Genomic DNA, 27534 nt, shown 5'->3' with positions numbered 1-27534 from the left:
TGTTGCATGATGTGGGGTGGGCACTCTTATGAGGAATCCCATTTATGCCTCAGATAAATGGCTTTGAATCAGAGACTTCCTTATTTGTATATTGGCTTAAAGCAGGGGTCCCCAAACTACGGCCCGCGGGCCACATGCGGCCCCCTGAGGCCATTTATCTGGCCCCCGACACACTTCCGGAAGGAGCACCTCTTTCATTGGTGGTCAGTGAGAGGAGCACATTGACCATCTCATTAGCCAAAAGCAGGCCCATAGTTCCCATTGAAATACTGGTCAGTTTGTTGATTTAAATTTACTTTTCTTTATTGTAAATATTGTATTTGTTCCCGTTTTGTTTTTTTACTTTAAAATAAGATATGTGCAGTGTGCATAGGGATTTGTTCATAGTTTTTTTTATAGTCTGGCCCTCCAACGGTCTGAGGGACAGTGAACTGGCCCCCTGTGTAAAAAGTTTGGGGACCCTTGGCTTAAAGGTTTTGATTTCTACACTATAAAACAGGGCAGACAGGAGGCTTGCTCTCTCTCGGTTCCTAAAATTAGCATCGTACGATGGCGGAGTGCTGAAGGAAAAGCCAGTTTGTGCAGAGAGAAGAGAAGGAGATGGGGAACAGAGGTGAATAAAGCTGGTGAGGTAGAAACCTTTGATTCTAGGAAAACTCGGATGTGTCAGTGGCTTTGGGAGCCCTGAATGGAAAGGGAAGTGTTTTCCCACTGTGTGTATTTTCTCGCCCACTGGGTGTGAGCTAGAATTAAAAAGGTAATGGCTCACCAGTTCTTGGCTCCGTTGTTTCATTACTGTCTGTCTGAATCAAATGCGAACCTCCACGGGCCAGGTGGCTGTGATGGTGGCAGTGGCTACTGGCCTTACACTTGCCTTGAGGAGTTGCCAGGCAAAGGCTCTAGAGCAATGTCTGACAGTGTCATGCCCCTGCTCAAAACTCTTAAATTGCTCCCTGATGCTTATAAAACAATGTCCAAACCTCTCCTCATCCATCCACAGAGGCAACACAGTATAGTAAATAGGAGCAAAAGTGAGTGAATTAGAGACACATCAGTTCCAATTTCTACTTTCATCATACATTAGAATTGTGGCTTTGGGCAAATGTCCAAACTTCTCTTTGCTTCAGCTTCCTCAAATATGAGTAACACTTAATTCTTGAAATTATTGAGGACTGTCAGAAGATGAAAGCGGCCCTTGAGTATTGAACATTAATTGCATGTCAGACTTGTAGGATGCATTATCTCATTTCACCTTTGCAACCTTGCTCTACTCTTTCCTCCATTTTCTGAGATGAGGAAACTGGGACTCTGAGATGCTAAGCAACTGGCCCAAGTCCAGATCCGTCTGAGTCCAAAGCCCTTACCCGGGTGCCAAGGCCTCGCCCAATGCTGGAGGTGGTCGGTAAACGCAGTTCCCTTTGACTTCTATAACCTGACTTCTAAATCTTCTCTCACATGGCTTTTCTCCCATCATGTTGTGATCTACACCAGTGGTAGGCAAACTCATTAGTCAACAGAACCAAATATCAACAGTACAATGATTGAAATTTCTTTTTTAAGAGCCAAATTTTTTAAACTTAAACTATATAGGTAGGTATATTCCTTATCTAGGTAGCGTCTGCATGTGGTATTTTGTGGAAGAGCCACACTCAAGGGGCCAAAGAGCCGCATGTGGCTCACGAGCCGCAGTTTGCCAACCAGGGATCTAGATGATCTAAACAACTTTACTGGCTGTGACCCATCTGGAGTGCCATTCCCACACTTTTACATATTGAAATTCTACTCTGTTCCAACGTCCAGCTTGAATGTCACCTCCTCCTAAGAGAATTGATTTCAAAATGTTATCACTTCCTTGGAATCCCCATAATATAATATTTGGCATTTCTGCTATAGAGATCATGTTCTCTCTTGTATTACTGTTTTTTCTTTCTTTTCTCTCAGGTTATGACACGGTTCTACTCCTACAACAGTGACATAACCTGAATTTTGGTGTAAGTCGAAACACACCCTAGCCTAAGTCAATTACCTATCCTAACACAGCTGTAAAATCATCATCTAGAACAGAAAAACACAAACGTTCCACGTTACTGCGTACTCTTCTGCCGCGTGTAGCCAAACTAGTTCGCCCACGTGGTCCGTAAGCATGACACTGATGGCGTAAGCCAAAGCACTCCTGTCTCAATTTTTTTAAGTTTCTATGGAAGTGAGTGTCATAAACTTGAAATGTCGTATGTCAACTGTTGTAACCCGAGGATCCCCTGTGTATGCCTTATCTTCCCGCACGGATCACAAGCCCTGTCTAGGCAAAAAAGCAGGTCTTTGGACATCCCACAGACTAAGGCTCATACCAGGGGCTCAGTGGAGGTCTTGCAAAACATTAATTTTGGAGCAAATTTATTCAAGTTTGGAAGAGCTGAGTTCAATTCACAGTTTGCTTGAAGTGAAAATGCTCCTTATATGTTAGAGGTTCTATCAGAGAGAGAACAACAATTACAACGTATGATGGATATGGGCCAAATTAATCTTTCTCCCCTACCAATAAAAAGGCAGAGAGGACGAGCATTACATGGTTTTAGGCAAAGTACCTACCAGTGGGGGCCAACAGTGGGAGGTCTACTTAGGTTTGCCATCTTAATTAGCTTATTAAAAAAAATCACGCACACACACTCCCCCAAAAAAAAGATTGTAGAAAGGATTTTAAAAGCAAAACAATTCCCTTAATCCACTCAATTTGTGTTCTAGCAAGCAGCTTCCAAAGTCACATGCCCAAATGCATAAATAAAAATGCTGAAGAAGACAATCAGATAACGCAGGTGGGAACGCAGGCTGAGAAAGGTTCCCTGACGTGGCGACAAGGATCACTCTGGGCAGAGCCGCCGGAGGGTCCTGAACTCACGAAGGAGCAGCTGCTGACGCCATGAGGCAACCGCCCAGGCTTCGCCAGGACTCACTGCGCCCGGGTTGGGTAATATTTTTTATTACTAACACAATGATATGTCATGAGCCAAAGGCTCAGTTCCGAAAAGGATTTCACACAGGATTGTGACACTGCAGTAGCTGGGAAAAGAAACGTTATGTATTCAAGGGAAACCGGCCTGGGACTGAGTGTACAGGGAACTTGAAGAGCGACGTGGGGTGGATGTCAGGTAAATGACAGTGCAGTGAGCTTGCGCGAAGCGACACTGGGTAATGCAAACTCGCTTTTGAGAAATCGCAGCTGGTGTCAAGATACTTCTGCAGAAAGTAGCAGACTCTCAGGACTGTCTCCCACCCTGTTAGGAAAATAGTTCCTCTTCCTAGGGAAACGGTGTCTTTTCTATTTTTCTCTCACCCTCCCGACTGTCAGGCTCTGCTTGCTGAACAGAGCTGTACTCCAGTCAAACCAGTTGTTTTGATGCTTTCAATACACACATGGAGCACCAGGTTGGATCGACCGTCCAGAGAACTGCAGCGTTCAGGGAGCATCGCAGAGTCAGGCGGCAACACGGTGGCCACGGCCTCCTCTGCCCATCTACACTCCCAGCTCAAGTTCAAGCTGAGAGCAGCAAGGCACAGGGGCTGGGGTGAGAGGCATCAACAGCGATAACTCAGCAGCAGTGAGAAAGGTAATGGGGCAACTAGGAGGCTGATTCATTTGTTTACCTGGATGCTTATGATCTGCTTAGATGAGTGGTTCAGAAAACTTTCCCTCCCAGACTCATCAAGTTCACATCCTTCCGCATGCCTGATATTCCCACGAAAGGAGCAGAAGCCATGCTAAGCACAGGGCGTGGGCTTTGGCGGACCTTTGTAACATACACTTGCTAAGATAATTACAATAAATAATGCACTCCGAGCCCCACACAGACAACTGTGGTTGCTACCATCTTTCAAAGGAATCACAGAGGAAGACATGGTCTTTTTGAAATTCCTAACTCGGGGCTTCCCAAGTAGTGTTTCCAAATCCATCAGTTAACCTGTGAGTATAGAAACACAACATAGATTAACAGGATTTTGCAAAGGAAGAAACTTTTTAGCCATCATCTAAATTTGGGCTTCTTGAGTCAGTGTTTCAAAGAAATCTATACAATAAAATATGTGGACCATAGAAAAATGACTCCATGGACCAAACTGTTTTAGGAGATTCCAGATGCAAGAAAGTTAGATAGATTTCTTTACTACAGGGTGAGAGATGTCCATGGGTTCTGCGACATTGCTGGGCCTGTGTCCTCCGCCCCAGACCCTAGTGGGCTCTGTCTCTGACAAAATACAGAAGAAGTGAGACTGAGCCTTTGTGGGGCCCAGGTCTGAGGCAGCTGGTGACTTCGATGTCTGGTCTTTTGCTGAGCTTGCTCTTGCAGGCTCCTGACAGCCGCCCTGTGAGTGATCCGCCATGGCCTTGCACCCCTGGGCCTTCTGTGGCTGTAGCTCCCACCGACATAGACTGTAGCTGCTTGAAGCCCACGTGAAAATGGCCAAGCTGAGCCTGCTCAACTCTCAGCACTTAGAGAGATGATACATTATTGCTTTAATGCACTAAATTGGAGGTGGTTAATGTGCTGCCTGGCATATAGTAGGCAACCAATAACTATTTATTAAATGAATGAATGCCTGAATAATGTAAAGCTGGTTCTTTTTTTTTTTTTTCTTTTTGTTTTGTTTTTTTGTTTTTTTTTCCTGAAGCTGGAAACAGGGAGAGACAGTCAGACAGACTCCCGCATGCGCCCGACCGGGATCCACCCGGCACGCCCACCATGGCGCGACGCTCTGCCCACCAGGGGGCGATGCTCTGCCCATCCTGGGTGTCGCCATGTTGCGACCAGAGCCACTCTAGCGCCTGAGGCAGAGGCCACAGAGCCATCCCCAGCGCCCGGGCCATCTTTGCTCCAGTGGAGCCTTGGCTGCGGGAGGGGAAGAGAGAGACAGAGAGGAAAGCGCGGCGGAGGGGTGGAGAAGCAAATGGGCACTTCTCCTGTGTGCCCTGGCCGGGAATCGAACCCGGGTCCTCCGCACGCTAGGCTGACGCTCTACCGCTGAGCCAACCGGCCAAGGCAAAGCTGGTTCTTTAAGAGGAGATATAGCTGGCCACTTTTCCTAAGTTTGACATCTGAATACTTTGAGACGAATCATACAGAATAGGGCTGATGGAATACTAGCTTGAGGAACGCTCAGAGGATTAAAGTGGTAGAGTTTGGGAAATATTGGTCTGGTTAGACCCCTTTACGTTATAAGTCAGATAGGTGAAGACAACGGGCCAAAGAGACAAGACTAATCAGTAGACGTCACAACCACTTTCCCTTCCCAGCTCCAGGAAATGAGGAGTGTGGACAAAGTGGAGGGACTCAAGCCACCGCCTTTTAGCTAATTCAGTGTGTTAGGCTTTCCACGAGGTAGCCTCTCTTTCCGCCCCATCAAGTCTTTGTGTCCAACTAGCTGTTTTCCATGAGACCTCTCTAAAATGGGAGACTCCCACAGAGGATATAAGAGTATTTACTTGCCTGATGTCTAGACTAAGCTTGGTTCTAAAAACAGCAGACTTTATAGCGACATCTTTGGTTTTAAAACACCTGCCTGATGAAAATCTTTGCTTAAAACTGCAATGTCTAGAAGATCAAATTTTCAACTGATGTAGATATTGCTGAGGGATCCGGATTTTAAAATTCCTCCAGTTTTATGTTATAAATGCTATGTCTCTTTCTCTATGTGAGAGCTAAGTAATATAACCTGAAGTTTGGTTCTGTTCTTTTTCTTTTTAAAGATTTTATTTATTCATTTTAGAGAGGAGAGAGAGAGAAAGAGAGAATTAGAGAAAAGGGGGGAGGAGCAGGAAGCATCAACTCCCATATGTGCCTTGACCAGGCAAGCCCAAGGTTTCAAACCAGTGACCTCAATATTCCAGGTCGATGGTTTATCCAGTGCGCCACCACAGGTCAGGCTGATTCTGTTCTTAAACAATATAGTGAAGACTGTTAATCCAGGTCAAAATCTGGGATCAGAATTTTTACTTTTCAGACTCCATCACAGCCTATCCCACAGCTTCCCAATCAAGTCGCTACATCCAAGAAGCACTCTATTAGTTAAAAAAAGTTTTACCTAATTATCTTCTTTTCCTACTTTGAACTGACCAACCATGCATCTTTTCCTGGCTTTATCAAAGCAGTTGCCGGGACAAAAGCACATCCAATTTTAAGCAAGCTTTAGCCAGCACACTTAAAATTGATCACGCATTTTAGTTTCAGTAACTTGCAATTTCTACACCCTTTGATAATTCACTTTAAAGAACAAACTGTCTTTAATGACAAGGCTTAAAAGAGACGACCTTTCTGAACAAAATATGAAAGCTGAGAAGACATAGTTCTTTAAAGGATACCATGAATTAAAATGACCTTGTGTTCTGAAACTTTTCTCCCACCATTTTTGATGTTCTACCTTTCCTTTTTACTCTCAGAAAGCGCGCTAAACCACCAGCGCCTTCTGCAGATGGTGGCGCACTTCAATAAGGGAGCTGCTAATTGTGCATTCAGACTCGCAGGTTCTGCCCCCTGCGCGCTCTGCAGGTGCCAGGAATGAGGCCGCTCACCACCATAAGCACACGCTTGTTTCTGACAAAACCACTGTGAATATGTGACATTACAGGATAAGGTTCGAATCCGAGCTATTTCCTTTGCATCACAAGTCAATTCTTTTGTACAAATGATGAAGCCAGTCTGTCCTCCCTTAGTCCTCCTCTTTCCCTGGCTGCCTGAGAGGGCTCCCCTCTGAGGAGCTGAATATTGAGTGGGGGGGGGGCTGCAGCATCAGGTGTCAGACCCCCGAGGTGGCTCCCTGCTTGGTGACACAGAGATGGTGGACAACACAACCATGAGGTATGCAGATGACTGACAGCTAACTCTCAAGTTAACCCTTCTCATGCCCGACCCCATAACTGGGTGATAACACACATCAAGACCACTGTGACCCACAGTATTCCTCTGCTCAGCATGCTCCTGACACTATATCAACCAGGGCCTTCCATGTTGAGATGGAAAATCACATGTTGCACAGGTGGGCAACTCAGGTGCAGCAGCCAACAATAGAACTTGAAACGGAACTAAATTGGGTACTTGTGATGAACAATTGATCTCCCACCAGATAAAAGAAAGGATGAAACTGTAAATGATTTTATAACAAGGCATGATGTTTATCATTTCTTTCCCAAGCACTTACTTCTTCCTTCGGGGGTCACTTATGTACTTAGTGCTTAATTCAGGAAGGAGCTTTATACATGCCAAGCACAATTTCTCTTTCTCTTCCTTTAAGAGAGAATGTTACAAAAGCATTCGAGTCGGCCACATATTCCTATCACATACAATCACAGTGACCTACGGTTTCAGCGGCTACTCCCAGACATATATGACACACTTCGGAAAGGAAACAGGATCTGGGGAATGTCAAAGGTTCACCAGTGTTTGTAATTTCATGACCCTCGCAACAAGGAAAAGAAAGAATAGCAGGAAACTTTCCAAACATCTACTGATATTTACTCATGGAAAACAAATACTCTGGAGTGGGAGTTCCTAGTCTGGCACCCAATACAATTCACAAAGTATTTTCACTTTAAGCAGCTAATAACATTACTCATGAAATCTGTTGAGCTTCAACCTGTTTTTCGCTGTCTGTTAAGTACTTAAAGTTAACCAGGAGGCCTCATCTTTCCCTTTTGAGTACTAAACCAAGCTGAGTACCTACTGTCCTCATCTGTTAGGTGGTTTTAATACCATCTGCCATAATCTTGCTTTTCCCGGAATATTCATTAAGCCAGGGCTATAATTTATTGTATATGTAAGAAAAACTTAATCTTCCAAAGGATGGAGATGTATTTCTGGAAGGAAGGGTCAGGGGGCACACCCCCAGGCAGAGTGGGGATGGGCAGAGATGATCAGCGCACAAAAAATGAGCAGCCACCTGCTGATGGCCGCCTGCCAATGGCCGCCTGCTGCCGGCCAGCCTCGAGGCAGTGTCAGACGCTCCTGGCCAGTCTGGGGACGTGGCTGAGGTTAGGTCCTTATCATCTCCATGTCTCAGTTACAGTGCAAAAGAGGGTAATTAATCCTTGGGCAGCAAACAACAGCATGGGGCGTGGGAAAGAGAAAAGCATTTTGAACAAGGGTAAATAAACCTCCGGCCCTGTCCTCCTGCAGCAACCCAGGTGACATAACCCTGACCAGCCCAGATGCTCAGAGCATCTCAGAGGGCCCCTTGGCACGCACCACACGCAGGCAAAAGAATACTGAGCACCTGTTCACTGCAATTCAAAATGTCTTTGGCAAATCAGGTTAACCAGTCAGCATCTGACAGCTTATTGGTATCTGGTAGTAACTGAAATGGCCATGTGTGGGAGCCACCCTGAGTCTTCTCCCCGGTGACAATGGGACCCATCCAAGCTCACTGTGCTGTCACCTGCCAGGGTGTTAGTATGCTTCCCAACACACCTGGCATTTTTAGGCTATTTCAAAGAGTGTCACTTGATATTATAATCAAAACCACCATTAAAAGAGAGGTCAAGAAAGTAACCATAAAACCATAGCTGCTACCTAACATTCTTACACTCTTCTGCCTCCGGAGGCCCAGCCTCAGGTTAGAGACCTCCGTGACAAGTGCTTGGACTGATACCAGATGACCCAGTGGTTTTTATTCCAAATAAACACACTACTTATGGATTTGATCTTTGACATGACATAAGGCATTTTCCTCCAGAGAATAATTTGAGCTTGTCAGTACTTTCCAGGGGAAAATACCAGACAGATGTCATATCTGTTTTAGCAAATGAGGTGCAACAAAAAGTAGAAACAAAACAGACAAGTACAAAACAATACTTTAATAAAATATGAATATGAACATGAAAACAATGTAAACATGTTAAAAATTTTGTATGATGCTACAAACGTGATTCTGATCATACACAACTGGTAAGATTCTATGCAAAAGCATTAACCAGACACATTGTAGGAAATAATTTCTTTTCCCCGTAAGCAATTCTCAATACACACTTAAACACACACAAATACGGAAATAAAAAATAAAGGAATGTTTAAAAAAATAACTTAGGCAGACACAAATAAAACCATCCCCGTAGTGTATGAGTGAGGTATGTTTTTATGATCTTAATTACCACTTAAGTACTAAAAATGCCACTGATCTCACAGTTTACACTATGCAAATCTTCAAACCTGCCAGAAGTCCACAGTGTGGCCGGACAGCTGAATCCTGCCATGCTCCGTGCTACCCGGGGAAGTCCTCGCAGTTACCTGAAAGCCACACAGCTCAGTTAGGACCTCCTCTGGGGTTAATGGGCTTGTCAATTATAAAACACATTCTAATTCAAGAGGAGCTGGAGGGAGGTTAAAAAGAATATTTGATGTAAAAACTTCATCCTTTATGCTTATAAGAGGTGAACCCCTACCCATACCAAGCAATGGAATTGTTTCAAAAGTAAATGATTCACAGGGTCTTTACTTTTAATTTAATGTCAGTCTTTTACTGCACTAAAAGGAAGGGGTTTGACTAAATTAGCACGGGTAAACATAATCTATGTCTGTGATGTCTCTGGGAACCTTTGACAAAAAGGTCCTGTGCATCCCTGGGCCTTACACGCTAGGGCACTGACGTCGTGGTGAGTGTTGTGACACCACTGATCTGGTGTGGAGAACATCTGTAACAGCTCCAAACCTCCAGGGAATGCAGGACTTTGAAGCTGTGACCTACCATATTAAGAATTGCATCATCTCACTATCTTAAAAGGATGACACTGTCTCCTTTATCCTGCGACTGGGCTTCAAGACAATGTTTTGTCGTGATGACGTAGGTGAGGCCTGGACTTGTCAGGCGCCTGGGGGTTCTGTCACCTAATTCTGGTTGTCCTGACTAAGCACAGTGATTATAAGGGTGGGTGACTTCTCAAAGAGGCTATGTGCTAAATATAAGCCTCTTTTTCAAAACTGATATTATTTAGGAATTTTAATAAAGACTTTAATGTCAAACTAAGAGACTCACAGGTGCAAAACAATACAAACTAATCAGAAGGCATTCTGATCAAGGGGCTGTACCTTCTGCCTTGGTACGTGGTCAGTTCTTCTTGAAGGATGGATGCTCTCTTCTGCAGAAAGTTAACCTAGAAAAGACACCTTGTATGAACAGAGGTAACAGTGGTTTAAATGGCAGTCATGTGCAAAAAGTATGGTAGGACTTTATTTGGATTCAGACAGCTCCCTGGATAAAACTCAGAAGGTTTGCTGAGTGTCCTTGTTGTGGTTCTGACATCCGAGCGCTTCGTGTCCCTGCTGAAATCACATCAGAGACTACAGCATCAGCTCCAAGTCTCCGCTAGAGAGCCATTTTGATGGAGCCCTGGCCTCTCTGCATCTTCACCCCTCCTCACGCCCCTCCCACTCTCCCCACCTACTCACCTTGTCTCCCTTTCCCTTCTGCCCCTTGGCACAGGCATTTCTCTCTTGGGAGTGCTTAGCATATCTCCCATTCATCCTGCACTCTCCGTTTCCGATGTCACCTCACCTACTGAATTCTTTCGACTCCTTGACTGCTCACTGCCCCCACCAGCAGCATAGTCAGTGGCCCCTCCTCTGTATTCCTGTACTCTGTTCACGAGCACTTCTCACGTGAACTCATGATTATTTCTTTTCTGATGGCTCCTACAAACCTAGGGCCCCCTTGGCTCATCTCTGAGTCCCCAGTTCTTTTTACAGGGCTGACTTGGAGCTGGCATTCCCTAGCTGGTTAATGAATGAACGAGTGAGTGGAAAGAAAATGACTGCCTTCTGGTAACCTCAACCCATCCTGAGGATTCCCGGAGGTTGAAGAGACAACATATCGTAGAGGCAAGGGCCTGAGCTCTGTCTGGAGGTAGGCCCACTTGGGTTCAATTCCTGGTTTGGCGTTTATGGCTCTGGGAAAGTTACTTAAACTCTCGATGCCTCATTTGCAAAATGGAGTTAATGACAGCTACTTCTTAAAGTTACGAGGATGACGTGAAGTGACTAATAGAACTGTCTACCTAGTGCAGAGCTCATAGCACGTACTGCCCCATGCACGCCACCACCCTTGGGGGCGGGGGGGTGAAGGAACTAGGTGGCTTAGCATATTGTCTTGTCAGACCTTTAAGATTTGGTTTGATTACTTTGAAGCATAAATTTCTATTACTATTAAAGATACCCATATCAGGTGTAAGTTCAAAAGCACCTTATAGGACCACATAGAACTGGTTTGGGGATAACGTATACAATGGCTCGATGCAGTTGAGAGTCAGTGGTATTTGATCATTTTCGAATTGTTTACTCTTGCTTCTAGGTCTGAACTGAAACCATGGCAACACTTGATTCTGAAACATGGTTATGCAAGAGAGTACAGCTGGCGGAACCTAAATGTGCTTGCAGGAGAGGAAAGCACGGTCTCCCTAAATGGGCGTGGCGCCAAGTGGTCCCCTTGGTTTCACTTGTTCGCACTGTCACCACCATCTTAATTTTATCAGGTTGTTCAGAGGACCCATAGGACAATTGATAATTCTGACAGATGCAAGGATTACACTGATTCCACTTCCCTTCCCCCAATGTTCTTTGCAGTCGGAATTCCAACAATTTTCATAAAACGCAGGCACCTGTGCTTTCAAAACAAATTTGCTCTTTGCGGCTGTGCCTCCCCCGTGCAGCTGCCGGCACTCTCTTTCTGGGTCAACCCCCAGTGCCAGGAGGCTGGAGGAGCTCTCATTACAGTAAGATGACATGAATGATAACAGAAGCCCTGCAGGTGGGTGTCCGAATTCTTTCTTCTTTTCTTTTCTTTTTTTTCCTAAAGAAAACAACAACAACAACAGCAAGAACTCTTCTGAAGGTACTGGGTCTGTAGCTGACGCTAAGGAAGCTCTCCTCCAAAGTTAACAGGGAAACTGCACCTCCGAGGAGATTTCTGCATGTAAATAAAGATGACACAACCCTAAGTGAACGTTCTCCGGTCTTCCTTATTTCTGTGTAGGGGAGAGCACAGCAGAACTTCCTGGCCCACAGAAGCAATAGCCTACAGTAGCAGACGGACTGATATAATGAACATTTCATTTTCAGTCAGGAGGCTTTCTGCTGAGGGAAATGTAAAAGCAACGCTAAGATTTGCCCCGCCCTTTGTCTTACCCATTGTAAATAGCTAAGGTGAGTGTCATCAAACTAGATCATCTTTGCAGTTGGAAATCACTCACTGAGCATCCACTGGGTGACAGGCCCTGTTCATGGCACGAGGGTGAGGAGTTCTTTCCTTCATGAAGTTTTTCCACAGAAAAGTGTTTTTTTTTAAAGTTTCTTAGGCAAATAATTTGCAATGTTCTCCTATTCCATGGTTTGCCTTTTTTGTTTCTGAATGGTGTCTTTTGAAGTACAAAGTTTTATGTTTTGGTGAAGGTAAATTCATCTATTTAATTCTTCTGCTGCTGTTTTAAGTCTTATCACTAAAAAAATACAACCTGTTATCTATCCAAGGTACAATGATTTACCTTTCATCTGAGATATCTTTTTCTTAGAGTTTTCTTCTGTGAGTTTCAGCTTTAGCTTTTATATTTTGGCCTGTGATCCATTTGGAGCTGACTGGGGGTAGCGTGTAAGGGCTTCCTTCTGGAGCATGTCGGTCAGCCACTCCTCACAGCAACACTGTATCTTTTCCTCAATGAACTGTCTTGGAACCCTTGTTGAAAATCAGTTGACCAAAACTGTAAGCTTTTTTTCCCCTGGACTCTCAAATCTATTCTATTGATCTGGATGTCTCTTCTTTAACCATTGTCACATTGTCTTGATTATTATAGCTTTGTAGTAAGTTTTGAAATTGGGATATGTGAAATTTCCAAATTTATTCTTATTTTCCAAAATGGTTTTAGTTATTCTGGATCCTAGCTATGGTTTTAAATCAGTCTCAGCCATACAAGGATTTTTTGAAATATAGAGGGAACTTACTGTTGTAGAAAAAAATAAGTATGTTTTTAAATTTCTAAGTGTGTTAGAAATAGGAATATGCGAACTCTGTGTCATGTTAGAGTTAAAAGAACTCATCAGCAATATATAAAACACAGAAGTAAATGTGTTTATAGAACTTTATCAAAGTACCGTATATGGAGGAAATTTACATTGGAAGCTTTTAAATAATGTTAAATACATAAATTTAAATCAATTTATCTCTCATACTACATATATATTAATTTTTCTATTGATTTGAGAAAGAGGAAGGGGGAGAGAGAGAGAGAAGCATCACTCATTGTTCTACTTTATTATTATTATTATTATTATTTTTTTTTTGTAATTTTCTGAAGCTGGAGTCGGGGAGGCAGTCAGACAGACTCCCACATGCGCCCGACCGGGATCCACCAGGCATGCCCACCAGGGGGCGATGCTCTGCCCATCCGAGGCGTGGCTCTGTTACGACCAGAGCCACTCTAGCACCTTAGGCAGAGGCCATGGAGCCATCCTCAGTGCCCGGGCCATCTTTGCTCCAATGGAGCCTTGGTTGCAGGAGGGGAAGAGTGAGACAGAGAAGAAGGAGAGGGGGAGGAGTGGAGAAGCAGAAGGGTGCTTCTCCTGTGTGCCCTGGCCAGGAATCGAACCCGGGACTTCCACACGCCAGGACGACACTCTACCACTGAGCCAACCGGCCAGGGCCCATTGTTCTACTTTAGTTGTTCCATTAGTTGTGCACTCATTGATTGCTACTCATACGTACATGCTGTGACTGAGGGTCAAACCCATGATCTCCAGCATGCCAGGTCAGTGCTTTATCCATTGAGCCACCTGGCTATGGCCTCTCTTATATTTTATAAACTACCAAGAACTACATATTTCAGCAAGAAATTTTAACCTAATTGTTTGAATATCTTGTCATTATTCTGCCTTGAATTTAAAATGCATCTTGTCATGTCTAAAACCACATAAAACACTTCTAATTTAACTGTGCATTCAACTTCTCTCCACTTATACACACTGAGGAATCATCAATGTTCTAAGTGATGGCATTTTGGGCCTGGTACCAAGACTGTAAGTGAATAAACATAAGCATAGCTGAACTTTTCAATTTCAATTTCAAGAAAATCTTATTGAGACAATGAGTTTTTAAGCTAGTAAGAAAAAAAATTCTAAAAAAAGGAACCCAAACAGAACCCAATTCATCCTGGGGTGTAGGCTATACTATGACATAACATTGACTTCTGACATCAATGCAGAATCAAACTTATTTTTAAGTCTCTTTTCAGGATATACACATCACCAAGACCCTTGGAAAATGCCTCGCTTTTAGTAATTACCTGTGACTTTAGGGAGGAAATGGTGTCTTCAAGTTCTTGTCTTAGAGACGCTGGCATCAACCCTTTGAATTTTGTTTCATATTCTTGTCGTATGTATGTTATCTAAAGTAAAAAAAAGAAAAGAAAATGACAGCTTATCTTTTTTTTTTTTAACCACAGAAATGATTGTTTGGAATTTAATAAATCCCAGAAAAATATCTATTAATCATAAAGGTAAATTTGTTACACGTGGTCAAAAACCAGATAATGAAATACAAGGAAACAATACAAACTGAAAAAGGTTCCCAGTCTGACCTTGTGAGTCTGGGAGAGACAGTACCTGTAACAACACTTCGTTTATTTGAAACCTTTGGGAACACAATGTTCAGCAATGGAGAAGTAACATCCCTGTCTTCTCCTTTCTGCTCATGAAGGGTATACTGTGCTAACCCTGCATCCTCTTCTCAATCAGGATGTGGGTTATGATTACAACAAACTGTGAAGGAGGACAGTTCGCAGCATACCATTAGGGCTGGGTACCGGCTGCTCAATAGAATCCATATGATTACGAATATCTGAATGAAGAAGCATCTACACCCCCGTATCTCTGAGTCTCTTTGCCATGGGTAGACCAGAGTGCCCTTGTCACCGTGAGTATCTCTGGTTCAGGGGTTTCCCTCTCCCTCCAGATACAGTCAGGTCTGTGCTCAACAACTGATGGCCACAGGCTGGTAAAGAAAAGGTTGGTGGCTCATCCCATTACTTCTCTAAAAGCTAAAGATAGAGACAAGTGAGGAAGGTGGGAGAAAAGTCTTTGGAAGTATACACCTGAGCAGAACGAAGAGGGGCCTGAGTGTGAGCATGAATGTGAGTGTGTATGTCTTGGTGGTCTTTCTCCAGCTATCTGTCTTTATTTCTCTTCCTCCTAAACTGAGATGCGATAGAATTTAAAAATCTATCATGGTGCCATGTATGATTTAACTGAATTATCACAACTGAATTGCAGCATCTCCCAAAAGTGATTCAGTGGACATACCTAGCAATAAGGGAATATACTATGACATATGTGTAACTAAGTTCAGTTAGACAAGTCTGTGGATTTACTGAGGATAATTTAAAATCACTAGCCTTTAATTCCCAACTTTTTTTTTACTAATCTGAATTAAGGAAGAAACGTGTTTTAATAGTTCATTACCTACTAAAAGCCAATGGTGAACATGCTAAAATATAATTTTTCATTTTTTGGCAAAGTGTTTTTTTGAGATATCTTAGAATCTTGTGATTTATATCTAACATAAAAACAAATAATGAAAAGATCTCTCCTATTGATGCAATATTTGATTTTTCTCTCCTTTTCTTCTTAAATGTGTTAGTTACATCTATCAGCTGACTCAAATGAAAGGCAAAAGCAAAGGGAAACATATGCTTTATAAATCAGATCTGAAAGACAACATTTATTGAGGGTTCACAGTCTAGTTAATATATTGACTATATCAGGGGTCAGGAAACTTTTTGGCTGAGAGAGCCCTGAATGCCACATATTTTAAAATGTAATTCTGTGAGAGCCATACAACAACCTGTGTATGTTACGCATTATCCAATAAAAATTTGGTGTTGTCCTGGAGGGCAGCTGTGATTGGCTCCAGCCACCTGCAACCATGAACATGAGTGGTAGGAATTGAATGGATTGTAATAACATGAGAATGTTTTATATTTTTAACATTATTTTTTTTTATTAAAGATTTGTCTGCGAGCCAGATGCAGCCATCAAAAGAGCCACATCTGGCTTGCAAGCCATAGGTTCCTGACTATATTATTTTATCACTTAACATTGGCTCAGAAATTTTGAGCTAGTACTCTTGTAAAGAGACACCTGTCTGCTCATTTCACGTAACATTGTTTGTTAAGAATTTCTGCCCACTTGCCTGTACATTTGAAAGACAACTTGGCTGGGTATAAAAATGCTTCAATCCCACTTTCTTTTCTTTGATATATAGCGACATTTTTTCAATGTCTTCTGCATGACATATACCTATAGTAAAGTCTGATGCTGGGTAAAATATTTTTCCATGTTAAGGATTCTTTGAAATATAGAGGGAACTTATTGTTGTAGAAAAAAATAAGTATGTTTTTAAATTTCTAAGTGTGTTAGAAATAGGAAATGTGAACTCTGCAAGGATTCCACTGATCCCACTTCCCTTCCCCCAATGTTCTTTGCAGTCGGAATTCCAACAATTTTCATAAAACGCAGGCACCTGTGCTTTCAAAACAAATTTGCTCTCTTTGCGGTTGTGACTCCCCCGTGCAGCTGCATGCTGATATGATTTTCTTTGTCTTAATTAAGTAGCTTTATTGGGATATGTTTTGGTATTATTTATTCCATATCAATTTTCCTGAGACATTGTGTGTGCTCTTTGTAGCTTCAAATTCAATTCTCTGAAGTAGTTTCTTCTGCTAGAAGAATTATTTGCAGTCTATTATTATTGTTCTATGTGTTTATATTATATATATGAGTCTTTCTCTATTTGTATTCTTCTTCAGGAACATAAATTTTGCATGTATAGGCTCTTCTTTGATAATCTTTCTATAATTATCGTTTTCTCTATTGTTTTATGTTATGTTCTTATCATTTTATATCAATTTTTATTTTCCTTTCATTTTGTGGGATTTCCTTTAGTCTGATCACTGTATTTCCTTGGATGTTTTCAGTTATGATTTTTCTATTTTTGTTTCTTCTAATGTAGTTTCAATTTCTGTAATCTTTTAATTTTTGTCTATTTTCCTTAGATCTGAGAGATCATTTTTCATCTTTAAACACATATCTCCTCTTTTTTCCTCTTCTCTATCTTCCCCCAGCTTTTTCTTTGACAGAGAGATATAAATTGTAAATGCATTGACATTGTGAATACCTGTTTGTTATAAAGAGCTGTAATTTGTCTGAACCTTCCCTCTATTTCTTGGGTAACTTTCCATTTGATTTACGTTATTTATTTATTTTTTTCTTACATTCCTTATTTTTCTCTCATCTAGCAAGGACCTTATGCTAGTTCCTTTCTCATTAAAAAAATTAAACCTCATTTTCTAATGTAACCAACTATTTGTGGAATACTGAAGTAGGGAGAGTAAGCTCTTGGGGCCACCTCCCCTCAGTACATTGGAGCACATTGGAGCACACTGGAGGTCAAGCCCAGCACGTAAGCCCTTTGGTTCATGCTCATAGTTATCCTGACTCTTACTCCCACTTCACTTTTCATACTTCATGGTTTCCCTCTATTGGAAGTGAGGTTGTAGACAGCAGAAACCTTGTTTGAGCAAGGTTGCTCTTTGAACACCATTGCCTTCCACCACTTTTTAAATTTAGTATGTTACCATATTTTTCTCTCTGTAAGACCCACCTGACCATAAGACGCACCTAGGGTTTTAAGGAAGAAAATTAAAAAAAAAAATTCTGAACCAAATGGTGTGTTAAAATATTTAATAAAGTATACCACAATAATATTTCAACAATGTAAACTCAACAGCAGTATTAACAACCATTAGCACTGTTATTAACAAATGAGAAGACTTTAATGTTCAAATACTCTTCTAGTTGTCCAGGAACCCACAGCAGCTAAAACAACAACAACAACAAAAAAACCCCAAAAACAAACAAAAAAAATTTGCTCCATAAGATGCACAGGCATTTCTCCCTCCACATTTGGGAAAAAAAGTGCATCTTATGGAGCAAAAAATACAGTATATTTTCTAAATTTACTGAGGACCTAGGCATTTCTACTTCCTGATTACACTTTTCTTTTTTGTTTTTATGATTTCAGTGAATCTGAGGGAACTTAAAATGAGCCCTTGGAAAATCTAAAATCATCTTACCTACAAGTGAGATTATCAATCAGAACAATATTACTACTCTGAATCTTTAAACTCAAATCTTGAATTTAAAAATCACTATATCACTAAGACTCTTGTTACTTTAATAAAGTCATAAAAACATTAACCAATTTGATTTACCCTAACGACCTTTATTATTTTCTATATGCCAGATACAACTCTAAGTGTTTTAGTAAGTGTTTAATCCTTATGATACCCCAGTGATTAAGCACACAGCAGTAGCCATGATTTGAACTCAAGTGGCCTGACTCTCAAGCACATATGTTCTTATTCACTATAATATGCAGCTTCTTAAATAATCTTTTTTTTTTTTTTTTTTTTTTTTTTTTACAGAGACAGAGAGTGAGTCAGAGAGAGGGATAGACAGGGACGGACAGACATGAACGGAGAGAGATGAGAAGCATCAATCATTAGTTTTTCATTGCGCATTGCAACACCTTAGTTGTTCATTGATTGCTTTCTCATACGTGCCTTGACCGCAGGCCTTCAGCAGACTAAGTAACCCCCTGCTGGGGTCAGTGACCTTGGGTTCAAGCTGGTGGGCTTTTGCTCAAACCAGATGAACCCACGCTCAAGCTGGTGACAACGGGGTCTTGAACCTGGGTCCTCTGCATCCCAGTCTGATGCTCCATCCACTGCGCCACCACCTGGTCAGGCTTAAATAATCTTTCCAAATGCTGAAATGTTCATTCCACTCCAAAAGGAAAAGGAACCCCAGACAACCAGTTGGAGCAGTTTTACCCACAGTTAGACACCAGTGTTCTCCCAAACATAACAGGGGCTGGGGTAGGGGGGTGGGATGTACTACGACTTCCTTTCAGACATTCATCTAGAGTTTGCTCTATTTTTTTTAAATGACAATAATAAGGACAGCAACAATTGGTTCCAATATGGTTTAAGTTCCCCATACTTTTCCAACAGTTTAACATTTTAATGTATTAAAGATTTATGTAGAAGACAAATTTTTATAAATCTATACAAATGTACATTTGACCTAAAATAAAAGTTTCACAAGTCCTCCACAAGCACATATTTTAAAGTTCAGCCAGTGAAGGATATCTCTAAGTTTGCCACATGGCAAAATAAGAGGAAGAAAAGAATTAGCTCATATTCCTTTATATCACTTTAGACACCTGCTACCACTTTCCTATCCTCACCTTAACTCAGAACATATTTGAGGGGAAATGATGAGGGAGTGATAATACTTATCTATAGACTAATCACAACTATTAACTGCTAAATGTGTCCCTCTCTCTTCTTCCTGCCTTCCCACATCTGAATTCATCTAAGCAAACAGTGTGATGGGCATACAATTGCTTTTACTAAGGGAGATAAAACCTTTTAACATATAAATCTATTTTATTATTAGATTTGAATATTAACTTTCATTAGGATATAGTGTGCGACTGTGCTAGTGAGTGATGTTTAGTAAATGTAGAAGAATTGAAAGGCTGTCCTCACCCGAGTGCTGCTGGAGAGGGACTTCCAGCTCTGCATGGCACACTTCCACCCCCACTGCCCTCAGAATCACCACGTGGAAGTGTCTGCTCTGCTACATTCCTCAACACATTACACCAAATAGACAGGAGCCTCCTCTCTCCACCATGGTTACTTCTCTTTATACTTTCCTTCGTATTCTTACCTTTAGTCAGAAAAATGAGGAAAACCAGAAAACCATGAAAAACAATGACATTCTTGTATGTAATCAGATCCCTGTACGCTGAGTGGAAGTGTGTATTAATAAATGGTACCCATGTGACCAAAGACAGCTTGTCCTTTGCACCATGGCAACAGACTGCACATCTTTCCCTTGAAGGCAGAACACTGACAATATTTCCTTTAATTTAAAAATGAGGTATGAAGACTAAGACCATCCCCAACTGCAGTTCAGCATTATAATTAAGTAAAACTTATATCCCGGGTACGCACACAAATACTCATTTGCATACATGAGAGTCTACAAAGTGTACTACAGTATGTGTAGTTGACGAGTCAAGAGGGTCTTTGGAGATAGAAAAGTGATGCTGAAAAAGTAGACCTTGGAAATTTATAGTTTCATTAAAAATATGAAGGGAGAACTAAAACATATTTAGTGGTATTTTTATTTGAAAACCACTATATCAATTAGTCATGTCGATATGTCAAAACTATGTCAACCTCCTGTTGTACAATAAAACAGCAAGTAAGGTAGAAGTGGGCAGCTCTGTGTGAACAATGTAGGGATAGTGCCTCAAATGCAAGTTCAAAGCACATGACACTGAATTCACTTTCAAAGAGGAGAGAAAAGGGGAGGCCACTTAAATAGTTGTCACTGGTAAGTACATGGGTTATTTTTACATTTTTAAAAATGAAATGCATAGTTATTTATTATTGGATAGTAAGGTAAGAGTGAAGCAGTTCAGGAAAGTGATGATGCCTGACCTTACCTTACAAAGTCCCACCAGGCCTTTTGGGGTCGGTCAAGCAGAGGCAAGGCTAAAGTACGGATTTCACTGACACCTTCTCCAGAGCTCTCCCCACTTTCCTGCCCTGCCTCTGGGACCATTCCAGTCCACAATACCTTCAAGATCTTGAATCTGGACTGGCAATATTGGTGTGCTTTTTGACTTGTTTTGTTTATTTGACTTGAATTTGCTTAACCTTTAAAATTAAAATCAAAACCCTTTATGTGGTCAACAAGATCCTGAGTAGTCTGGCCCCGAATAGCCACTCAGCCTCCTGTCCCCCAGAGAGTCCCCACACTTCCAGAGCGGCAGACACGCTACTTTCTCTCAGTTCACTCACCAAATACTTGATGCTTTCTCTCACACACTGCTTTTCTCATTTTTCCTTGATTATTCTTTCTTGTCCCATGGGGTTTTGCCCTGCCTCCATCTGGATCTCTGGCTGTTGGAGGGTCCTGCTCTGTGGTGGCAGCAGGAATGTTTTGGCTCCCTGGGGGAACCTGTCAGGCCCTGGTGGTGGGGCTGTGTTTGGGGCAACTGCCTTCCAACTTGGGATAAGCTCTGGCCTCTAGCTGTGGAAGGTAACAGCTTTCATCAGTTTCCTTTCAATAATGGGGGCCCAAAGCAGCCTTGGTGCCAAGCTGTGACTCAGTCTCTTGTCACTTATTTGGCAAGCAGCCCTATCCAAAAGTTCAGTCCTGGTGTCCCCTGGGCCCTCCCCCACCTGCCTCTCCCTGCTGCTGGGCTCAGGATCCCGTCCTCGAGCAAGGCTCCCTCACCACTCTGCGGCCTTTTCTGCTTCCACGCAGATGTTCATCTTGCATTTGATACCAAGTACTTCCTTCACTTTTCTCTTTTTATATTTTACCAATCATTGTTGAGTGTTTAGAGCAGAGGGGTGCCTTGTAACAGGACCTCAAGGTTCATCTTGTATCAAAGGAGAGACTGTTAACCTGCCTTTGAACTCACTGTAGTTGGGTGGAGGGGTAAGAGCCAGGCTCCAGAGCAGGAGAGTCGGGAGCGGGTCTGGGCTGTGCCCTGAATGGTGGCTCGGGAAGGGTAACCCTTCTGCCTGGGAGTCCTTATCAGGGAAATGGGAATTTAACTTCACAGGGCTGTTGTGAGGCTCAGATGATTTAACTCGTGTAGAGTATTTATCAGAGGGGCACTTAGTAAATGTTCAGTAAATATTCATTGTTATTACATCATATAGTGGAGGTTATACACATATATTGTATTATATATCATACGTGCTATGAATTATATATTTAATTTAGTCAATCCTGTATCATTAGACTTTTGGCTTTCTAATGATTGGCAATACTATACATCCTTATAGCAAATTATTTGCATATATCTATGATTAATCTGAGGACTCCATTTAAATCTTTTTTTGTATTTTTTAGGATCCACTGATTAAGACTGGGCATAACGACACAAAACTTCTATGAATCCAGAATCAATTTTAAATGAATTTGTGTCTTATAAGTGAAACAAATTACATGCATCTCAAAAACAGTAGTAGCTGTTTTTGAGCCATATCACACATCCGGGCTACTGACAATGGCTGGTGTGTAAGGACTTTCTTAGACCCTTGCCAACAGCTCTGGCTCACAGGTGGGGACCCATGGTTCCACACTAAATGATTAAGGGAAGGAGCTCAGCTCACGACTCTGTCTATCCAGCCTGGATTCCTACCATTAGGAATATGGGGGGGGGTGCAGGGAGGTCACCCGGGGCTCCCAGGTACTGTGTGACAGCTTACTCAGAGCCTGTTCTCCTCACACCCTGCTGAGTAGAAGGCCACAGGCAAACTGAGTTTGACTGATGGGTGGAGTGTTGAGGGAGGAGATGAGGGGACAGAACAAGTAACTTTGGAACATAGTAGACACCCTGAAGGAGGGTGAATACAGGTGGGCACTGAAGTAGGGGTTAGGGATAAGAAGAGAGTATCAAAAAGACATTGGTCTTGTTAAGGGTAGTGAGAGGCAGGTAAGGGGTGGGCATGGGGGGCATAAGGGGGATCAGAGGTCATACATATAGAAATGTGAAGGATATTTCTGAGTGATGGGCCATTGTAAACAAAGAGGTTTTGCATGGGCTCTTTAGAGTATATAGAACTTACAGGTTTATACTGAATTCCACTGTGGTTGAATATGAATGAAAGAAACAGTAGTAAAAGCTGGTGCAGTAAGTGCTCTGTGCGGCTGGGAAAGAATGCACTGCCTTCTAAGTCATTTCGCTTTTCATGGGGTTAGGTATTATGTGTTGCCACAGCAACTGCCAAGGGAGATCCATTTTAAGAAAGGTGCTCTGCCGCCAGCTTGTGTAATTTAATTCTAAAGTAGAAACTGAAAATGTAAAAAGTAACCATAATTTTCTTAACCTTTACATATTAATTTCCCCCTCTTTCTCCACTGGAGCTTTATCTATGGCTCTTTATTCCAGTGGTGTCCCTCCAAGTTGAGCTGCGGCTCCTAGGACCCGTCTCCGGCCGCTGCAGGGGCCTGGGCTACCAGGGGGGGCTGCCCGGCGGGAGGCAGGGGCTCCCCTCTGCAGCGGAGGGGAGTGTGACCTAGCTGCTGGGCAGAGCGGGGTTCTCAGGAAGGAGGAACAGTTTTCTCGTGCTGAGGAGAAAACGGTGGCCTGTGGATGAAGAGAAGGACCTGAACTTAGCATTTTAATCGTTTAGAGACTCTAGACCCAGATTCAGGTGCTTTAAAAGACTCCAGAGGTGCGTCCGCTAAGTCTATTCGGAAGGACTCCCCCCCCCCCCCCAAAGAAAAGATGGGAGTTAGTTGGACAGTCACAGGACAGAAGATTACAAATAAACTGCAACTCCCCATGACTCAAAGACTTAAATATCTAATAAGAAGATTAAGGTTGTGACATGAAATAAGCATGTGTGAACATATACTAAATTTTGGACAGCATTTGGCATACAAACTTTACTTCAGGATGGAGATGGAGAAGCCGAAACCCTATTTAGAGCTCCTAAAAACAAACGGGGCCTTCAGAGTGCTCAATCAGGATCCATACACCGCGTAGTGGGGAACTGTGAGCTTTGTCCCCCAGCACTCATTCAAGAGTCTTCTGTAACTGGACCCTCCCCCTCCCCCACTCTCCGTCCCACCCGAGGTCCCAGGGCTGAAGGATGTGAGGAGGCCGAGCCCATCATCATGTCACATTCCCCACGGAGGTACTGTGGAGCCTGGGTCTGCGGCCTAAGACTAGGCAACCAGAGTCACGGCAAGTGCTGGGACCAGAACGCTCACCACGGGCCCTGCCTGGGGGTGGTCATTCCCAAGTCGTGGCCGCCATTTTGCCTGCACAGAGTGAGCGCAGGGCTGAGGTGGAGCCAAGCCCAAGGAGGCAGGGCTAGGCACTGGAGAGGCCAGGCCCACTGTCAATGAAGCTGCAGCCAGTCAGCCCTGTCCTTAGATTTCTTAGTTGGGACTGGATTTTCAATAGTCCCCATTGAGAAACATGGACGATGAAAAATCTAGCTTGCATTTACGGCTTGTATCCATTAGACCAGTGGTCAGTGAATCTAGGCCTGCAGATCAAATTTGGCCCATTGCCTGTTTTTGTAAACGATGTTTTATTGGAGCACAGCCACGCTCGTTTGTTTTTGTCTTCTCTGTGGCGGCTTTGGCAGGCCAGCAGCAGAGCTGAGTGGTCCTGACAGAGACCTGATGGCCTAAGACACTGCTCCCCGCCCCTGCAGAAGGAGGCTGAGTCCTGCACCAGGCTAGCCTGCTCTGCCGACTGCCGCAGCCCAGGGGCCTTCAGCAGGGCGCCTGGCACATGGTCACAGCTCAGGAAGTGTTTGCTGAGTGAATGAATGAATCCGAACCTCAGAGCACACGGGTGTGGTGTTAAGTCGGTCTTTCTGTTCAAACGACAGGATCTTCGGTGTCTAGGGTAAACCAGTCACAAATCTTCCCTACGTACAAAGAGCAGACACTGTCATCATGGTGGATATTAATGAGCAGCCTGCTTCAAAGCTGAGAATGTTGGAAGCCAACACCGCGGCCCATGGGGCTGAGAGATCAAAAGTGATCTTAGAGGCTGACCCTGAAGGAGGGGAGCTGGTCCATCCCTGCTCAGCCTCCCCTCTCCACTCTCCTCCTTTACTCACCATCTGACTGTATTGATTGGGTTGTGATATTAAGCAACTCACGCTTCTCTTTCTTTCTTGATATTAAATCCCAGTTCCTTCCTCACTAGAATATATACTTTTGGTTACTATTTCTACTGTTTTTCTTCCTAATAGCATCATTCCTAATATTTTTCTTCACTTAGGTTGATACATGCTATGAACACTCCCTTCCATCAAATAAAGACTGGTGTCCGTCTAAAGAGGTACAATCCGTACAGCAGTTCTAGGGCAGGGCTGAGGGTGGCCAGAGGGGAGTGTGGAGGTACACGTGAAAGAGCATGAATGTTGGGATGCCCAGTTTATATGAGCCAGCAGCAAGCAACTTGTCCCTCTCACTCTCTCAGGTCCATCTTCGAAAGGGTTTGGAGAAAGCACCGGGGGAGGGACAGCCAGGGTGATTTCCCCCTTGTTGACAGAGCCTGGCCTTCCTTTCAGAAAGAGAGTGGAGCAGCCCTTTGTAAGCCTCCTGAAAGGTATGTCTGTCAACAGAGTACCCAAACTCCAACCAAGTGGGGATAAAAGACTCCGGAGACTTTGCACAGACTTTGCTAAGAAAGACCCAAGACGACTTACGGCATGAGACTGATATTCAGGAAGGCTGGTAGGGCGTTTGGAGTCGCTTTATATTTCTTCTTTGAACAGTGAAGTGAGGTTGGGACATGTGGCACATAGTGAATGCTCAGTAAATACTGTCTTAATGAGCTAATGGCTAAACAAATCCATGGCTGAATAGGTAGGGAGGAACTTGAAATTATGGAGGACAGTAAAAGTCCTGCCAACAGGTTTCAATATAATGGAGTGGACAACAGAGAAAGCAGAGAAACCAACACTTGGACACCTGTTCTATGCCAGGCACTGTATTAAGGAATTCATAGGTAGTTTTCCACATACTGTTAAGATTCTGTTTAGTGCTTAGGTAAAACTTGGGAGATAGATAGTATCATGCCTGTTTCATAGATGAGGAAACAGCTCATGGTGAATAATTGCTAGAATCAGGACTGAAACCTGACATATACAACTGCACCATGCCCACCTGTTACCAGGAGGTGGACACAGGGCAGGAGTAATCTGGAAATATTATAAAGAAACCCAGGAGAGGAGAGTCAAAGCTGCAGGAGTGGAGTGATCTAGGAGAGTCAGGAGCCTCTTGTTCTAATCTTACAACTGGCTTGTAGAAAATAAAAGTGAGGGGTGAGTTAAATGAGAATGTTTGCCTTCAGCTACACACCTAGAAGGAAAGTGACGTCACTGTAGAAACGTTGATGGGTAGAGGGCATTGGTCTGTGTGGGTGGGGAAAAGACACGATTTCGGTTTGCACTTACTTAGTTTGTGGTAGGAGGGAGACATTCATGAGGAAGCAGAGGCCTGGAGCTTAAGCACAAAGCTAGGCCTGGAGCCCTGACCAGGGAGGTAACGCCCTGGGAATGGAGGAGCTCTCTGAAGGGGGAAAGAGAGAACAGGAATTTCCGGGAGCAAAGAGCCACAAGGGGCTCCCACATTTAGGACCTAGGAAGGTCAGGAGTAGCCTGAGAGAGGCAGAGGTGGGGTGAAAGTCAGGAGCGTGGGGAGCAGGGCCTGTGTTCCAGTGGGGGAGGGGTGCAGCTGCTCACAGGTGCCACAGAGAGGCCAGCGACAGTAAGACCATCTCCATCACATGCCTTGCATGTCACCGCGCATGGAATAGACCCATTTATAGAGCACATCAGTCATGAGATTTTGGTGAGCAGCGATGCAGCAAATATAGAGTTTAAGGTGGAATTAGTGTGTTGATATGTTGCATCTACATTTAATCTTCAGTTTATAGGTACATTCAAAATACCTGATTTAGTGACAGCTTTCTGACCTGGTTTGAGAACATCTTTCAAAAGAGGCAGGCTGTGACTGCTCTTTCTTTTCTGCGTATTCAAACTTGACAATTATAAAGAAGTTAAATCTCTCCCTCAAAGTACCAATTATCTCCTTATGTTTGAGACGGCATTTCTTGCCAGATATGGCATTCTATACACAACACAGAACAGGAATACAAAAGCAGTCATTGTCCGGCTAGTGCGCCCGGGATTTACTTCAACAGTTCCAATTAACACTAATGAGGACTTTGTGCGTGAATCCCCTAACCTCCCAACTAATGGGAACAGAGACCCCACAACCTCAGAGCAGAGCGTTTCAAAACACCATTGTAAACAGTCACTGACTAAATTCATGAGTTGTTCAACTTTACACAGCGGAGATAAAAGGAATTTTCATTCAATTAAAAGTTAGGGAATGTGAAGTTATCAAAAGCCTTCATTTAGGCTTTCTGCATGTCAGCGGTCAGGATCTGGAGCCAACCAACGTCGAGGGGTGAAGACTCCGTGTAGCTCTGTGTGGACCAGCAAAGTGAGTTTGAAATGCTTTCTGTCCTCAAGAAGCTTGCAGTTTTTACATGAGACAGGTAAAAAGGAGTGACATAAATACACAATTGGAGTATAGTAGGTCAAGGAAGAGAATAGGATAGGTAACTTCTAAGTGGGATAATGGAAGTCTTTAAGAGATGATAAAATTCTATTTGGTTGTTGCAGAATGAGTAGAAACTTTATAGGTACATCAGAGGGAGGAGAAATGGGCAACTGAGGAGGAACTTGGAAACATATAGGTGAACCTGGGTAAGTAAGATGCTGAGGAACTATCAAGGGGGCAGGTGCGGATGGAGGTTGTGTGGTGGGCAGGGGATGAGAGGGTCAGGTGGGCACTGTGTGGTTAGGACTTTCCAGGTCCTGCTGGA

General features: G+C 43.1%; 1 protein-coding gene across 4 annotated transcripts in view; it reads right to left on the bottom strand.

Moving 5' to 3' along the window:
* Positions 1-8920: 8920 nt before the first annotated feature.
* CEP112 (centrosomal protein 112) overlaps positions 8921-27534 on the bottom strand; it is a 471596-nt gene continuing 452982 nt past the window's right edge. For all 4 annotated transcript variants that reach the window (XM_066235884.1, XM_066235886.1, XM_066235887.1 and 1 more), the window contains 3 exons: positions 14303-14404; positions 10065-10129; positions 8921-9266 (listed from right to left, as the gene is read on the bottom strand). In XM_066235884.1, coding sequence (XP_066091981.1) covers positions 9263-9266; positions 10065-10129; positions 14303-14404 — 171 coding nt within the window. In that variant the 3' untranslated portion in view covers positions 8921-9262. The remainder of the gene's footprint in view (positions 9267-10064; positions 10130-14302; positions 14405-27534) is intronic.

Source organism: Saccopteryx bilineata, chromosome 6 (assembly GCF_036850765.1).
Source record: "Saccopteryx bilineata isolate mSacBil1 chromosome 6, mSacBil1_pri_phased_curated, whole genome shotgun sequence".
Classification (NCBI taxonomy): Eukaryota; Metazoa; Chordata; class Mammalia; order Chiroptera; family Emballonuridae; genus Saccopteryx; species Saccopteryx bilineata.
Note: the sequence above shows the minus strand (reverse complement) of the source record. Positions and strands in the feature narration are given on the sequence as shown.